Source organism: Doryrhamphus excisus, chromosome 6 (assembly GCF_030265055.1).
Source record: "Doryrhamphus excisus isolate RoL2022-K1 chromosome 6, RoL_Dexc_1.0, whole genome shotgun sequence".
Classification (NCBI taxonomy): Eukaryota; Metazoa; Chordata; class Actinopteri; order Syngnathiformes; family Syngnathidae; genus Doryrhamphus; species Doryrhamphus excisus.
Genome location: NC_080471.1, coordinates 5,419,714 through 5,436,720, shown reverse-complemented (window position 1 = coordinate 5,436,720; position 17,007 = coordinate 5,419,714). Strand labels below are relative to the sequence as shown.

General features: G+C 42.9%; 1 protein-coding gene across 1 annotated transcript in view; it reads left to right on the top strand.

The window, feature by feature from the left end:
* gfra4b (GDNF family receptor alpha 4b) overlaps window positions 1–16,233 on the top strand; it is a 51,579-nt gene extending 35,346 nt beyond the window's left edge. The window contains exons 2-8 of the mRNA XM_058076646.1: window positions 1,929–2,204; window positions 2,284–2,364; window positions 3,112–3,457; window positions 9,774–9,883; window positions 10,484–10,618; window positions 12,284–12,444; window positions 15,399–16,233. Of these exons, the coding sequence (XP_057932629.1) occupies window positions 1,929–2,204; window positions 2,284–2,364; window positions 3,112–3,457; window positions 9,774–9,883; window positions 10,484–10,618; window positions 12,284–12,444; window positions 15,399–15,536 (1,247 nt within the window). The 3' untranslated portion in view covers window positions 15,537–16,233. The remainder of the gene's footprint in view (window positions 1–1,928; window positions 2,205–2,283; window positions 2,365–3,111; window positions 3,458–9,773; window positions 9,884–10,483; window positions 10,619–12,283; window positions 12,445–15,398) is intronic.
* Window positions 16,234–17,007: the final 774 nt, after the last annotated feature.

The window sequence follows — 17,007 nt, the reverse complement described above, 5'->3', positions numbered from 1 at the left end:
AGGGTCACAGGCGTGCTGGAGCCTATCCCAGCTGTTCATTTCAAAATGCACCTGCATTGTTTAGCGACTCCGTTAAAGAAAAAAGTTTGTCCAGTCATATTTTTTCATTGTACTTGTCTTTAAAATCGTGTATCATTGAACAATGACTGACACCTAGTGACCAATGTATAGAACTACATTCATAAAATGCCGTCTTATTGGCTGTATTTGTATTTTTTTATTATTATTTATTTAAAATTATTTTAAATTTATTAAATTTTTAATTTTTTTTATAAATTATGTATGCAATTTACTGTTTACGCTGTACATTTTCTTGTTCATATTTGGTGTCATCTATTTATTCTCCATATTATTATTATTATTATTCATATTCTACAGCTTATCCTCACGAGGATCGTGGGGGTGCTGGAGCCTATCCCAGCTGTCTTGGGCAAGAGGCGGGGTACACCCCGGACTGGTTGCCAGCCAATCACAGGGCACATATAGACAAACAACCATTCACACTCACATTCATACCTATGGACAATTTGGAGTGGCCAATTAACCTAGCATGTTTTTGGAATGCCGGAGGAAACCGGAGTACCCGGAGAAAACCAACGCATGCACGGGGAGAACATGCAAACTCCACACAAAGATGGCCGAACTGTGAGGTCTGCGCGCTAACCACTAGACCACCGTGCAGCCCGGACGATGGACTATTCCAAAAAAAAATATTATTTACTCTCCAATTTAATAGATTTTTATTTTAAAATGAGACTACCCATTTCCTTTACACTAATTACATCAATGTTTAATACCGCTTGTCATCGTCATGAGCGTCCCAAGTGAACTTGAACCTAACCTAGACAGTCGCGTCTATGGATAATTTACAGTCCTCAACATGTTTTGCAAACAAAATGTAGCCCCTCCACAACTTCGAGAGGGGTCTGCATTGAAAAACCTGTGTTACAGAATAAGGAAGACAATCCACCATGACTCGACGTACATTCACCCTCAGGATTTATTCTTCTCTCAAAAACACTTCAGATATCATAAGATGATTACATCAACAAATACCCATTTGTTTCCAGACATATTTCACATATTTCAATAAGCCTGCTTCATGCTATCAACTGTGCATTAAGGCTTGCTAGCATTAGCCATTTTGCTTATGTTCAAATGCTCTACAACACATTTTGTAACAAACATTTAGCAGTCAGCTGTTTACTCTAGCAACTTTCTAAACTCTTTACAGCCGTTAAAATATAAATTATCTATACTTTGTACTAACCTGTGGTACAGAATAAGGAAGACAATCCACGATGACTTGACGTATATTTACCCTCAGGATTTATTCTTCCTCTGTGGTTTTGTCACCTACTCAAAACCACCATCGCTGCTAGCACCCCCTAGTGGACCTCGCGGTATTACACCCAAACGCCAACAATGGAGACTTGGTTATTTTAGAAACAAACATATTAACAAAATAGTAGGGTAGTAGGTTTTTTTTCTTTTACAACTGAATTTTTTATGTATGACATGAACTATTACTACTCTTAAATGCTCTAAACATATTTATGCATATATTTTATGTACCTTACACAAACAAAACACAGATCACCTGATGCGAGGCACATGCACAAACTACATCACCCAGACAAAAAAGCCTAGAATCTTTGATTTCAAACCCATTCAGACAAGACCTGGTGTGCTTTACAAATGTTTCACAAGCTGTCCTCTGGTGGTGCTTTCAAAGAATCCTAAAGAAATTCCGTCTTGGGCTTTTGTACCTCAAAATAAACGCCATGGGTCATTGCAAATTTTCACAGGACATTAAAAAATGTAATTAATTCAAGCAGACTGTGTGATTTGAAAGACCTTGCTGAGTCTGTGCAGAGTCTGGTCTAACATCTGCTAAATGTTTAAGACTCCTCACTTCTCCATCACAGCTCTGTTTGAGGTCATCCTGGCAGGCAGGGACTGCTTGATGGCAGGAGACTCCTGTTCAAGCGACGACACCTGCAGTCCACGCCTCCGCACTCTGCGTCAGTGTGTAGCAGGCAATGGTAGCATGAAGCTGGGCCCTGGCGCCAGGAGCCAGTGCGCCAATGCAGTGTCAGCGCTCATGTCAAGCCCTTTGCATGGCTGCCAGTGCAAAAGGGGCATGAAGAAGGAGAAGAACTGCTTAAGCATCTACTGGAGCCTTCACCAATCCATCATTCACGGTTCGTGCTTGACGGGTAAGGTTACAAATCCTTCAACACAACATCTTCAAACCACCTGTGTCTTTACTTCCTCTGTCAGGCCTCAACTTGGTGGAGAGTTATCCTTACGAGACGGTGCAGAGGGATTATGACTACGTCCGTTTGGCCTCCATCACAGCAGGTGAGTCAGCTGACCTTCATTAACTTTCATGTTTTTCTATTGTAGCCTTTCGAGCGCGGTTGGATTTTCCCGAGCAGCTGGCCTGAGGCAAAGACAAGTGCTTTCTGTTTCGAAAATTTATCTTTACAGAATTCCTGAATCCAAAATGATATCAAATCAAATCAACTTTATTTGTAGAGCACTTTTCCTGCAAGGACACGCAACACAAAGTGCTTTACAGAATTAAAAACAATTAACACAATTGAAAAGAAAAACAATTACAAAGAAAGCCCCTCCCTCCCACCCTTCATACTAGACACACCCACCCACCCACATGGCACTGAGGATCAAGGAAACGCCACCTTTGGGGCCATCCACACTGGGAGGGGCCACAGGCCGTGCCATCAGGCGACCAGCACCCGGGCCCCCCGCCTCGACAGACAGGCGGACCCCCACATCAAAGGGAGGAACCCCCAGCCGGCCGGGTCGAAGGGACCCAAGGACGGCACCCCCTCAGCAGACCCGACACAGCCCCCAGTGTGGAGGACCCCCCCTGAGGAAACACTGGAGTTAAAAGCTAAAGACTAAAAGCATAAAATAGGACTAAAAAGATTTTTAAAAAGTTGAAGTTTTTTTATATCGTTGTCATACAGTCTTTTAATGTTTTTACTTGGGAATTACCTACGGATCATCTTCCCAGTATCTTCCCAAAGCAAATTCACTCCTCAACTTTTGTGACAATCTAAACTGTTTTGTTTGTGTCTTTAGACTCTGATGTTGGCATAGCAACAGTGAACCGCTGCCTCGATGCAGCCAAGGCTTGCAACGTGGACGACTTGTGCCAGAAGCTTCGCACGGAGTACGTCTCGGCCTGCATCAAGCCCACCGCTAAATCCGGCCTGTGCAACCGTGCCAAATGCAACAAGGCCCTGCGCAGATTCTTTGACCGAGTCCCTGCAGACTACACACATGAGCTGCTCTTTTGCCCCTGCACGGACACCGCCTGCGCGGAACGTCGGCGGCAGACCATCGTGCCAATCTGCTCATACGAAAGCACGGAGAAGCCGAGCTGTATTACACAGAGGAGGATATGTGATGCTGATTACGTGTGCAGGTTAGAATAAACATTTCATTGCTCACTCGGATAATAATAATAATAATAATAATAATACATTTTATTTGTATAGCGCTTTTCAGAGTACTCAAAGACGCTTTACAGTGAAGAAAAAAGAAATGAAAAATAGAGTAAAAGATGCATTCAAATACAATATCCATACATTCATTCAGAGCTAAAAACAAGGCTAAAAGCGGGGCGGGGCACAGCAGTCAGGTATAAAAAGTTAGAATTAAAAACGCATTTAAACAGGACGGTTGTGAGTTGGTTTTTGAAGGTGGGAAGGTCAGGGCAAGCACGGAGTGAATGGGGCAAAGAGTTCCAGAGGGCGGGGGCAGCGATAGAGAAGGCTCTGTCTCCCCAGGTTCCAGGTTTGGAGCTTGGTCTTACAGGGGAGTGCCAGGAGGTTGGAGTCTGAGGAGCAAAGGGGGATTGTGTGGTTGGAGGAGGTCTGCGAGGTATGGGGGGGTCAAATTGTGGAGAGCTTTGTAGGTGATGAGAAGGACTTTGAAATGGATACAAAACGGCCGTCTGCACTCTGAGCTTATCTTAATTTGGATAAAAAATTAAAAGACATTTTCGGCCCTTTGTATTGAGGTGTGGATTCCTATAGAGCAGCTACAAACAATAACCCCACAGATCTTGCTAGAGCTTCCAGAATCTGCACCTATTCCAGCTGTATTTTGTTGGATTTCAATGGTCTATTTTAATTTATTTCACCAGACTCTGCTGTGATTGGTCACACTCCTGAGCACTTCGGACTACTTCTGGACTACTGCCGAACCCTAATTTTGTTGGTATAAAAAAAAAGAAATTGGATTAGCACCGGAACTTTTGGATTCAGTTTGGCTACCGACCCCCCATATACCTAATTTCATTCAAGATCACTTTATATTGACCTCATAAACATAAAAAGTGTACATTTTATTTCTGTAACAGATGTTGTCAGACGTGGGATGCTTCGTAGTTAGGCTAAGTCACGGGGCTGAAAGTAAAAATAATCCTGAGCCTGAACCCCCCCCCCCCCAAAAAAAAAAATAAACTACCAACATATCATTGTGAACATGAATTCACCCCCCCCCCCCCCCCCCCCACACACACACACACTTAATCCCCCACTAACTTAAAGGTACCAAAGATACCACCCAAAAGTTACTTAACTGTTTCAAGCCAATGTGAACGTTACACTGTCAACAGCCTTAACGTTAGCGGGTGAATGTAGAGCCAACAGGAGGAGCCCAACTGCAGAAGTAAATACAGTAAACCTCGGATATATCGGATTCAATTGTTCCCACTGGTTTTGTCCGATATAAGCGAAATCCGTTATATGCGTATATGTCCGTTTTACGCATATACCGGATATAAATCCGATATATATTCAATAAAATCGGATTTTATCCGTTATAAAAAGGCACTTCCTTGACTATGTTTCCAATGTACCTGGACTGGGCAATGAAAAGAGACGTAAGGTAATGACAATTTAACTTTATTGGACTCTGAGCATAACAAATTGTTAATTAAGCTAGGCCCTGTTACGCCCGTCAGGCCTACGTTATTTCCAATAGTGAGGTTAAGATCTCATTCACTGCTGTGCTAGTATTATTGACGTCACTCACTTTTGTATTTGTCCTAAATCTGGAGCCAGGAGAAAGACAATAGCCAGTGACATCAACAAGATTAGCATAACGATGCGGCCATCCGATATATGCGAGGGAAATTTAATGGAAATGCATTGGAACGGGACTGGAGATTTTGTCCGAAATAGGCGAAATCCGTTATAAAAAATCCGATACATGCAATGAATTTTTATTGGAAATACATTACAGACAAATCGGTTCTTTTTTATCTGTCCGTTGTGAGCGAATTTCCGATATATCCGAGTCCGATATATCCGAGGTTTACTGTAGCAACTAAATGCAGCCCAACAGAATCATCTCCCGGTCAAACTCTGCTATTACTGATAGTTGAAGACAGCATATGAAACCCAGTTGAGGTGAAAGGTAGTACGTATGTTTACAAAGCAAAATACAGATGCAACTAAGTTCAGCCTCTTCCTCTGCTGCAGCGTCTTGTGACGGACAGGCGGACTGCTCTGTCGCCACCCCCGACTGCTGAACGCCAGTCACTCATAGGCTGATCTGGGCATGCACTGCCGTTTCATAAAGAAACACAGCCTTCTGATGTGTGTTAATTGTTCCGAATACAGGCGGCACGGCGGTCTAGTGGTTAGCGCGCCAGGGTTCGATTCCTCGGCCATCTCTGTGTGGAGTTTCTCCCCGTGCAGGCGTGGGTTTTCTCCGGGTACTCCGGTTTCCTCCCACATTCCAAAAACATGCTAGGTTAATTGGCCACTCCAAATTGTCCATAGGTATGAATGTGAGTGTGAATGGTTGTTTGTCTATATGTGCCCTGTGATTGGCTGGCCACCAGTCCAGGGTGTACCCCGCCTCTGGCCCGAAGACAGCCCCCGCGACCCTCGTGAGGAAAAAGCGGTAGAAAATGAATGAATGAATAAATGTTCCGAATACAAACATTTTAAAAGTATTTGTTTGAATTAATTATTCGTAAAAAGAAAGTCATGATTCGTGCCATTCCGAATACTGTATTCGGGTTTGGCTCCACCCCTATAGCATACACAAGCTTCTTGGAGCACAGCACACAAAAACATACACCTTTCCCAGAGTTTTCTTGAACGCAGCATAATCGTAAGATTGGACAGTAGCGGTTTGGGGTTTGCATTCAGAGCCGTACCGCATGGCTACAATGACTTTATGTTTGTGACCAGTGACCTCTATGTGACTTACTCTGGAGATGGTTGAGCCACTAGGAGAAAAAAAATGGACACCTATGATGGAGCATGCCATCATTACCAAGTACAGTAAACCTCGGATATATCGGACTGGGATATATCGGAAATTCGCTCACAACGGACAGATAAAAAAGAACCAATTTTTCTATAATGCATTTCCAATAAAAATTCATTGCATATATCGGATTTTTTATAACGGATTTCGCCTATTTCGGACAAAATCTCCAGTCCCGTTCCAATGCATTTCCATTAAATTTCCCTCGCATATATCGGATGGCCGCATCGTGGCGCTCCGATTCGCCGAATCGTGACAGGCCGCTATACGACGTCATTTGCAGCGTTTGCAGCGTTGCCTGCGCATCCAGGTACATTGGAAACATAGTCAAGGAGGTGCCTTTTTATAACGGATAAAATCCGACAAAACGGACATTTTCCGGTATACGCATATAACGGATTTCGCTTATATCGGACAAAACCAGTGGGAACAATTGAATCCGATATATCCGAGGTTTACTGCACTACTCTTTTTGTGACAAATGGTGTCGGAAGTGGAGTGGTAAGTCTTGAGTCCAGACGTGGCATAGCCAGTCAGGAGACCACTTGGGACACGTTTTCAAATCTGGTTTGAAGACGACTACTCAGAATTCGAAGAAAATTGTTGCTAAAGTGCTTGGTAGTGGACAGATTCAACTTGACCCCGTTCAAACCTTCCTACATTGAAGCCACACACGCAGTACTGGATACTCATCATAATGAGTGGGGCCACTGCTGTTGGGCTTAAAGGCTTTCTGAAAGCAAACAAACAGCCATTGAGCAAAAAAAATTAACCACTGTTTTACCCTGAAGTCTCGTCATCATTTGGTGAGAACACCCCAGAGAGCCACTCGGAGAAGCACATGAAATATGTACCAATATACCAATAAAGAGCCAGATGGATCAGAGTTATCGCTCATTGCAATCTCGTGTCATGGTCATTATTTTTCCAGAGCTCCATTTGACTCAAAAGTTTTACTTATCATCTCAGGCTTTCAGTTTGGGGTGAAATGCTAGATTTTTATTCTATTCTATTCTTAGTTTTATTTTTTAAATTCTATTCTAATCCTGGACTTCCATCTGTTTTTTTTTTTTTTTTAAATAGCCTTGCTGATCAAATCCTGATCCTTTTTTTATAATTTTTTTTTTCAATATTAAGCTTTTGTTTCGGGCTGCACGGCGGACGAGTGGTTAGCACGCAGGCCTCACAGCTAGGGGACTTGAGTTCCGTTCCACCCTCGGCCATCTCTGTGTGGAGTTTGCATGTTCTCCCCGTGCATGCGTGGGTTTTCTCCGGGTACTACGGTTTCCTCCCACATTCCAAAAACATGCTAGGTTAATTGGCCACTCCAAATTGTCCATAGGTATGAATGTGAGTGTGAATGGTTGTTTGTCTATATGTGCCCTGTGATTGGCTGGCCACCAGTCCAGGGTGTACCCCGCCTCTCACCCGAAGACAGCTGGGATAGGCTCCAGCACCCCCGCGACCCTCGTGAGGATAAGCGGTAGAAAATGAATGAATGAAAGCTTTTGTTGCAAACGTGAATTTAATTGAATTGAATATGGTTATGATATTAGCTTCAATTCAAGTTTCATTGAATTTACTTTTTTATTACACAGCATGACGAACAATATTGTTTGGCTTTTGTAACAAACTTCTGTGAGTCAGGTCCCTAATTCAATAAAAGATCCAATAAAAGTCAATTCAATAAAAGATACAATTGGGGAAAAAATGGGTGTGCAAAAATATTTTAGTGTTGAACGAATCATTTGACATGGTTACAGATCAATTTGTGGTGTGATTTAGAATATATGCCTTTAAAACAAACTCTCTTCAACGTAATAGTCCTTTATTGATGGTCCCTAGTACAAACAACCAGCGGTTGGAGTGACACTTTCCGTGTGACCATGACACAGCAATCCAGGCACAGTGAGGGGGAACTACCGCTGTAGCTACTTATCCAAAATGAAACTTCACGGCGGACATGTGTGCACGCTGGTGTATCGTTTCCTTCTTCTTGTGGGTGACGGGAGTCGAGTGGCAACCAGCTTTGAGGTGCATTAGCGCACATACCTTGTTGGAGTGTGGCCCGGAGTTATACCTTATACCAGTGATTTTCAACTACTGTGCCGCGGCACACTAGTGTACCTTGAGAAACCGTCAGGTGTGCCGTGAGGAATTATCCAATATCACTTTTTATAATTAACATTTATTAATCATCATTTACAAATATTATGTCAATAGTATACATGGACCCAAATATTCCAATTGCATTTGGTTTATTTGCTCAAACGGAAAGAATGGAACAGGGATGGAATATTCCTTTAACCAATCCGATTGAGGTATCTTGTACCCGCTCAAACGGAAAGTTGTCAGGGTGCCTTCTTCTTCGTGGTGTTTTTCTTCTTCTGTTGTTTATTGGCGGTTGGCATCGTATGCAGTGGTTCGTATGCATTAGCGCCATCTGTGGAACAGAATCTAAACCCTTCTATACTTTATTCACAAGTGCAGTTTTATAAAAAAAAGAAAATATATATCTATATAAAACACGTCCTGAGTTTAATTATAAAATATTAGCAAGATTGAATTTGATCTTTTCCTGTTTAAATTGATCCTGGGTGCGTTCTTTCAGCGCATCTCAGATATGACGTAACACGCAGATCCAGATCCGTTCTTCACTTTTAAAAATGGAGGCCAGTAATCGGCACTGGACTAAGCAAAGTTTGTTTTTGATTCAAAGTAAATTTCAAGACTGGACAGACGAAAAACTGTCAATACGGAGTTATTCCAACAAGTGAAAGAAAAACTCGGGGAAGCCGGTATCACGTGATGTTGATGTTTACGTTTTACTGGGCATGCCCTGTTGACTATTCTGGTTGATTTTCACGGCGCATGTAGAGATTGGAATATTCTTTTCTATGGATACCATTGTTTCCTGAAAGGTCATTCGGAAAGAGAAAAAGTGGTGATGTAAAAACGTGGCTACTGTGGAGTGTCTGTGGTGTAAAGACTGGCAGAGCAATGTAATATTATATATATTTTTAATATAATAATATAATGTAATATTGGTCCGTGTGGCAACACCTAGCTTGTTCCTCCGATAGACTTATTGATGCACGTGTGAGGTCGTGGTGACATTTTGGAACATTTTTGGTTAGTGGTGTGCCACAAGATTTTTACAATGTAAAAAACGTGCCGTGGCTCAAAAAAGGTTGAAAAACACTGCCTTATACAGCAAATGGATCGGCCTGAACTCTGATGGAAGCCGATTTTGTCCAATCTTCAAAATGCAGCGGGTATCAGTAGCAGGACTTCCCTACTTTTATTACATTTTAAGCTCTTTGTCTTAAACACTAGTCAACATGATGAGGAAAAATAATGCATAAAGCAAAAACCAGGGAAGATTTTTCTATCACATGAAACAAAACAAGAATTAATCACTAAGCACAATCTTTCCTTTTACTCTTGTTTAGGTCTCGTCTGGCACAGTTTCAGTACGACTGCGAGCCCTCTGAAGCGTCTGCCAGCGGCTGCAAGCAAAGAAACTATGGAGCTTGCCTCCTCGCCTACACGGGGCTCATCGGTGGGTGCATATATTTGAGAAATATCTTCTCAAGAGGAACATGAAACAAACAGATGGAGGGAGAGCGAAAGACGGAGTTTGTGTGTATGCAGCTTGAAAAGGCGGCATCTGTTGTGTGAGAGGATGACGAACAAGACCTGCGAAGCTAGGAAGGCTGATGAGCGAGCCACAAAAGTAAACAAAATCTGTGAAATTCTCAAGCAAACAGCAACAATGTTGGAGACGATGGCGCACAAACAGCAGGGAAATGTCTTCAAGGAGGCTCGTTTGTGCAATTTAAAGTGGCTTTTATTTTTGTAACAAAAAAGAATATCCATCTCACCACAGAGATAACTTGACACACTCCATGCCCCATGGCACAAACACACTTGGCTTGTATTTACAAAAGTACTTCAAATCCCAATTCCATCGCCTTGCCACGGAACAAAAAAATCGTTTTACTTGAACTTGAACGTTGGCGTACCTGGCTGTGTATGTTATATCATACACTTTTACATCAGGTGGGTGTCGAGGAGAGCCGGTTAGCCCATTAGTGCTACAACGCACCGGCGAATGAATATGTAAAAGCCAGACTGATACCAGGTGCTGTTTTCTCCACAGGAAGTACGATAACACCCAACTATGTCGACAACGCTACATCCAGCGTGGCGCCATTTTGCTCCTGCTCGGCCAGCGGCAACCAGAGGAAAGAATGTGAGGACTTCCTGGGCTACTTCACAGACAACATCTGTCTCAGTGAGTTGTGATTTTTGGGGTCAGATGATGACGGGAGACAATGGATAATGGTCGACTTTGAAGTTGGTGTCATTTTTAAAACAAAATTTCCCGTAACATCCTTCACATAATAGTGCAAAGTGAAGCTAATCACTGTAGAATAAAACCATATTAAAATGAAACTATTCACACTTAATGGAGAGGGACCAATAAGGTTTATAGAGCAATACTGTCTGTAATGTAACCTAGCGTTGTTTTATAGGTGCTCAGGGGTGCACAACTATTATTAGACTGATCATTTTCGGACCGATGTGAGGAACGACGAATGATTCATGAACCAATAACTCATATCAAGTGCTCTTTTTCTGTGACGTGCGGCCTGTCGTAACATACCCTGAGCTCATTTGTAACCAAACATGGCGTCAACCACGTGGGACTTCTCAGTGTATTCATTCGCGATGTGAATCTAACTGAACGGAAAAAGTGTACAAGCTCTTGGACACTGGCATGACCTGACATACCTAACATGAACTTACCGTTTATTTTGGTAGCCTTTGTCCAACTCCAGTAAAAGGCTGATTTTCATCTGTGATGAACTGTTGACTTGTCAGAGTCATTTATAATCATAACCTGAACCAGAATGTGCCCATGACGTCTATGAAAAATTGTCATCATGATGGGATAGAGCCCACGGGAGGCCGCCAGACAGATGTTTGCCAGCATGTTCAACAGCAGTGCTTTTTAATCAAACAGCCCCTTCTTTTTTTTATAGATTAAACATAATTAAATATTCTTTGTATCTCACTGTTTCTCTTTTTATTACTCATTTTCCTCACACTGGTTCCACTTAGCTTGCTCAGAATTTCACTCTTTTGGAGAATAATAACTGAGCTGATATTGGGATTGGAATACCACAGGCTTGGTTAGGCTGCATAGTCTGACAACGACGCTACTGTATGATGGTAGGGGTTGTTGTGAGTTTGCAAATAAAAAAACAGTCAACTTTCAAAGTTAAAAAGCAACCAGGGTTAATGCATGAAATTAGATCTGTTAATTTGCTGGATTTATTGGAGTTGAGGTATTCTAGGTGTTAATACCTGTAACAATACTGCCCTGTGACTGCACTATAATGGTTATTCTGGATATAATTAGATCGTGTCACATGATTCACAGGAATATTGCAGATAGGGTCTGCACTTTGCAGCCTGAACCTGTGAAAGCCAATATGACGCCGCCGCATGAACGCTTCCGTACGCGGCTCCGATCTCCAATTCCCAAATTATTTTCCAGAGGCGCTCGCTCGACTCTGATTTGCACTCGTTTTTTGCCAGCGGAAGGCTTGCACAGCTCGTCGTGGCACAGATGAGAGCGGCTCTCTCGGGCCTGCTGCCGAGAAAAGATACACAGAGAGCGCCTCAGAGTAGTTTGGCCATTTCACAAGGTTCTATGAGTTAATGAGGCCGATGTGGAGATGCAGGTGCAGTGCCCGGGCTGGCGGAGAATACTGATGCTATTTGGTTTGTTTGGGCCATCCCCTGCCAGTGAAGTCTAAACCGAGACCTCATGAACATGAGTCGTTCAAAAAAGAAGATATTTTTATCTACGCTAAGCTACAATTCACGCCAGCATCCATCCAATACTACTAAATAAACGTATGAAGCTGACCTTTGTCTTGTCGTGCATCAGGGAATGCCCTCAGGGTGTTTGGAAGTGAATCTGACCAGCATCCAACAGTGGGCCAGTCCAGTTCCACAACCCATGGCAGCAGAGAAAACCGGAGCACAACTTTCCCGCCCGAAACCGAAGTAACCATGCGGAACATTCTGGATACAAAAATACCCACACAGGTGTGTTGTACCCTTGATATCATCTGTCACTTTTTTGGTACCTGATGAGGACATCACGCGTAACACTGCATTATATCAATATAATTATGTACAATATCCCATAAGAGTAAGTCCGGGGGGTCCACTGGAGAGAACACTAACTACAGTCAAGGTGCCAATGCAGAAATGAGAGCACAGGGAAATAAACACACCTATCACAACTGTTGCTACTATGGGGATGAATAAACGACGATGTTAATGCTAATAGTGTTCATTCATTCATTTTCTACCGCTTAGCCTCACAAGGGTCGCGTGGGGTGCTGGAGCCTATCCCAGCTGTCTTCGGGCGAGAGGCGGGGTACACCCTGGACTGGTGGCCAGCCAATCCCAGGGCACATACGTATAGACAAACAACCATTCACACTCACATTCATACCTATGGACAATTTGGAGTGGCCAATTAACCTAGCATGTTTTCATGTTTTTGGAATGTGGGAAGAAACCGGAGTACCCGGAGAAAACCCACGCATGCACGGGGAGAACATGCACACAGAGATGGCCGAGGGTGGAATTGAACTTGGGTCTCCTAGTTGTGAGGCCTGTGTGCTAAACACTTGACCGCCGTGCAGCCCCATAATATATTATTCATTCATTCATTCATTCATTCATTTTCTACCGCTTATCCTCACGAAGGTCGCAGGGGGTGCTGGAGTCTACCCCAGCTGTCTTCAGGCGAGAGGCGGGGTACACCCTGTGTACACCCCTATGTTTTTGGAATGTGGGAGGGAAAACCGGAGTCCCCATAGAAAACCCATGCAAACTCCACACAGGCTTGAACTCGGGTCTCCTAGCTGCGAGGTCGGCACACTAACCACTTGTCCGCCGTGAAGCCCTGCTAAACGTGTAACTTTAGTGAAAAAGTGCCAAATCCGCAAAGCAGGCTGGGGAGCACTCCTCGCAATGGGATGCCTTCTGATTCCTGAGTGACTACTTTTCGGGGTCCAGCCTCACCAAGAGTCCACCTCCAACGCTCCTCCCGACACTGACTAACCCTAACCCTGTCAAGAACTGCCGGGGAGCTGTGGTTCAATGAGATGAAAGATGAATTCCGACATGTACTGTGATATTGTGGCATGTAGAGCAGTGTGTGATACGGTGCACTTGGCGGAACGCAAGCCCGTAGTAGGAACGGAAACTGAAGAATACATACTTTTAAGTCCCCATATACCAGAAACCTCTCCAATGATGCCAGAAAAAGTTGTTGATTTGTCGCTTTTTCACTACACATCTTGACCAATGACATTTGCCTTTAACAGAAAGTAAACAACTGGAAATTGGCTCACATGAGCCTCTTAGAGCTGATTCGTTTACGACCGACACATGTCAGATGCTTATTGATGTAGATGTTTGTTTTTATTTCAGGTAATTTCTCTTCCTCAGCAATGCTACCTTCTTTTTTTCTGTTGTTGAACTTAATAGCGATGATATCCGAGGTTTACTGTAGTTCCTTACACTAGACCAGTAGTCAGCAAACCGCGTCTCCAAAATGACAAGCGGCTCCTCGGCACCCATATTAGCTCCAGATTGCGGAGCGTCACCACATCACACACAATTCCTACTCTTGAAAGAACTACACACGCAGCAACACAATAGGTGGATAAAAAGAGTAAATGCACTACCAACGTATAATGCAGAATATTACCCAACTATGTGAGCTCTAACCAGCAGGCTTTACAAAAACTGTACAGCAAAGCACACAAGGAAAGAGGAAGTACTCACAGCGACGATATACTATATAGATCAGGGGTCTCAAACTCAATTTACCTGGGGGCCACTGGAGCTAGGGTTTGGGTGAGACTGGGACGCATCAGGTTTTCAAAAAAAAAAAAAAAAACGCATTTATTAAAAACAGAAAAATGAATCAACTTTGCTTTGGTTCCGATTTTCTACAATAAAAGCTCTGATAAAACATTCCACTGTTCTCAAATATCTTAATTTTTATTTTTCTACACAAAATAAGATGAAAAATAAATAAACAAATCAAGAATAAAGAAAATCAATCAGTAATAAATAAATATAATAATAAAACGTCAAAAAATAAAAACTTACGAGACCACATATAGTTGGTGGGTAGACAAATTATTTTTTCAGATTAAAATTAACAGTATTAACAGTTATTTAACTTTTAACATGAACATTAATCAAACGTAATAATTTTTTCTGGGTACATGATACCATACAGCATCCATATCAAACTTGGTGGGCCACACGAACATTAAACTTTCATATCAAGGCGGGGGCCTAAACTAGCGTCCTGCGGGCCACATTTGGCCCGCGGGCCGCGTGTTTGAGACCCCTGATATAGATCGTCTCAATGAAGAAAAAAAAACGCTCCAATTAAACCTACACACACACAGTTATGTAGTGTACTGTTAATCTATCGTGGGGGGGGGGGGGGGGTCATATGTATTTAAGCCGTGTAAAATGATGGATATGACAGACTGCACGACTTGTTTAGATGGTAGCCATCCACCCTGTGCTTGAACACAACACTACGCGTCACCACCATTACAAGCAGGACCACAGCGCACAACACTGCGCACCATTTTGTGCCGTTTTGTTGAATTTTTACTCCACCGTTTAAAAACACTCAGCAAGTGTTGACTGTCAGGAGGAAGGCTGTGCATTGTGGTATTAGGCTTACAAATGATGGCCTTGTGCCGTTATTCATATTTGCGTCTCGTTGCTAACTTGAAACAAGTAGCCCCACTACTGGCACAAAGAGGCTTAATAGCTGAGAAGATGCTCACTCCCTTCTTTATTCATTTCCTTTGTTCATTTCATATAGAGCCAATGTGCTTAGACACATTCATAGTCCTGAATTTAGACAAAAAGTATCATCTTTTGGAATAGTCGACAACAGAGTTGTCAGAATAATTAAACGTCCATTAATCAATCTTTGTTTCTCCCTGCAGGCCATAGGAAATGAGCTACTGGTAGCCCGGTCCACCCTTTCATCCAACGGCATCCCAAATTCGGCATCCCCTCTCCGGCTCCTTCCTCCAGCTGCTGTCAGCCTTTTGTTGTTTCACTTGCTCGACAGCGGACACTAAAGACAGCAGGGGTGCACCCCCTTTGGCTCCCCACGGTGCAGAGCGGAACGGAGGCAGTTCACGCACCGTGCAGCTCCTCCTTCCTTCTGAACATGTACAGCAATTCTATTTTTGTGTCTAGGTATCGTTGGACGCTAAATCTGAAGCCTGTATGTACATTTGTACATAATTGATGCCAAAATGAAGCTGACAGAGCTCTCGGCTTCCGTGTGTTTTCAAGTTAACGTGACCCTATAACACAGCTATCTCCGTGGGTGTATGATACGAGGATTTATGAAGGAAGAATATGAGAAGCTGAGGACATCAACAGAACCTCCTATGTGGAATATTGTGAGTCAGTGTTTAGAGAGCTGTTGGAGCACATGGGGCTTTAATAGCACTCTCCTCAAGTGACTGCAAGAGGACCATTATTTCTGATCAATACTGGGAAAAAAGGGGGGGGGGGGGGGGGGTGAGGCGCTGAGACAATAGAACAACATTTTACTCAGACATGGCGGACAGATGCCCTGATTCTTCGTTGTCCTGCAGCGCTACCTGGCAGAGAGTGCATAAGACAAACCTTGACATCATGATCATGCTTTCCATCAGGACTGATGCCATTTGTCAAACCGTTATTGCTAAAGCTACAGTATAAAATACGTTGTCGCACTTAAAAGGAAATTTCCAGGAAAAAGCAATTTTCCTATACTGGAAATAAAAGTCTTGAAAAAAGGGTCTCTTTACTTACGATTGCTATATATATAAAAATGTGTCTGTGTTAACATTTTTTGGCTTTCTGGAATGGATTCATTGGATTTACATGATTTCCTATGGGAAACACTGATTGGGTTAAGTCCCTTTCTCTAATGATACACACCAAGGTTCCACTGTATTCGTTTGTGTGAGCTACATCTTCAACTCCTGACCAACATGCACCCCATACTGTGTTGCCTGTACTGTTATTTTTCTTACAAATAGAACAATTTAGTTCTTACTAAATTCTGTAAGTCGGACTGACTTGAAACTTCTCAAGCAGATCAAGAAAGCACCCACTATTTGGTACACACCTTTGAAGGAGACCGGGAAACACATATTTATGCTAGCATACCTTCCAAAGCATTTTTAGCACAACGGATAATGGGTGGCACTTATGTCACGTATACATGGACCCAAATATTCCAATTCCATTCGGGTTATTTGCTCAAACGGAAAGAATGTACACCTCATTCCCAAAGAAAAGTGCCAATCCGAATGAATATATAATCGGATTCCCAGGGGTGCAATATTCCTTTCCCCAATCCGATTGAGGTATCTTGTACCCGCTCAATCGAATGTTGTTGACTGCGTTCTTCTTCGTGGTGTTTTTCTTCTTCTGTTGTTTATTGGCGGTTGGCAAGCAGCTTTGGTGTGCATTAGCGCCACCTGTGGAACAGAATCTAAACCCTTCTATACGCCAATCACAAGTCCAGTTTTATTAAAAAAGAAAATACAT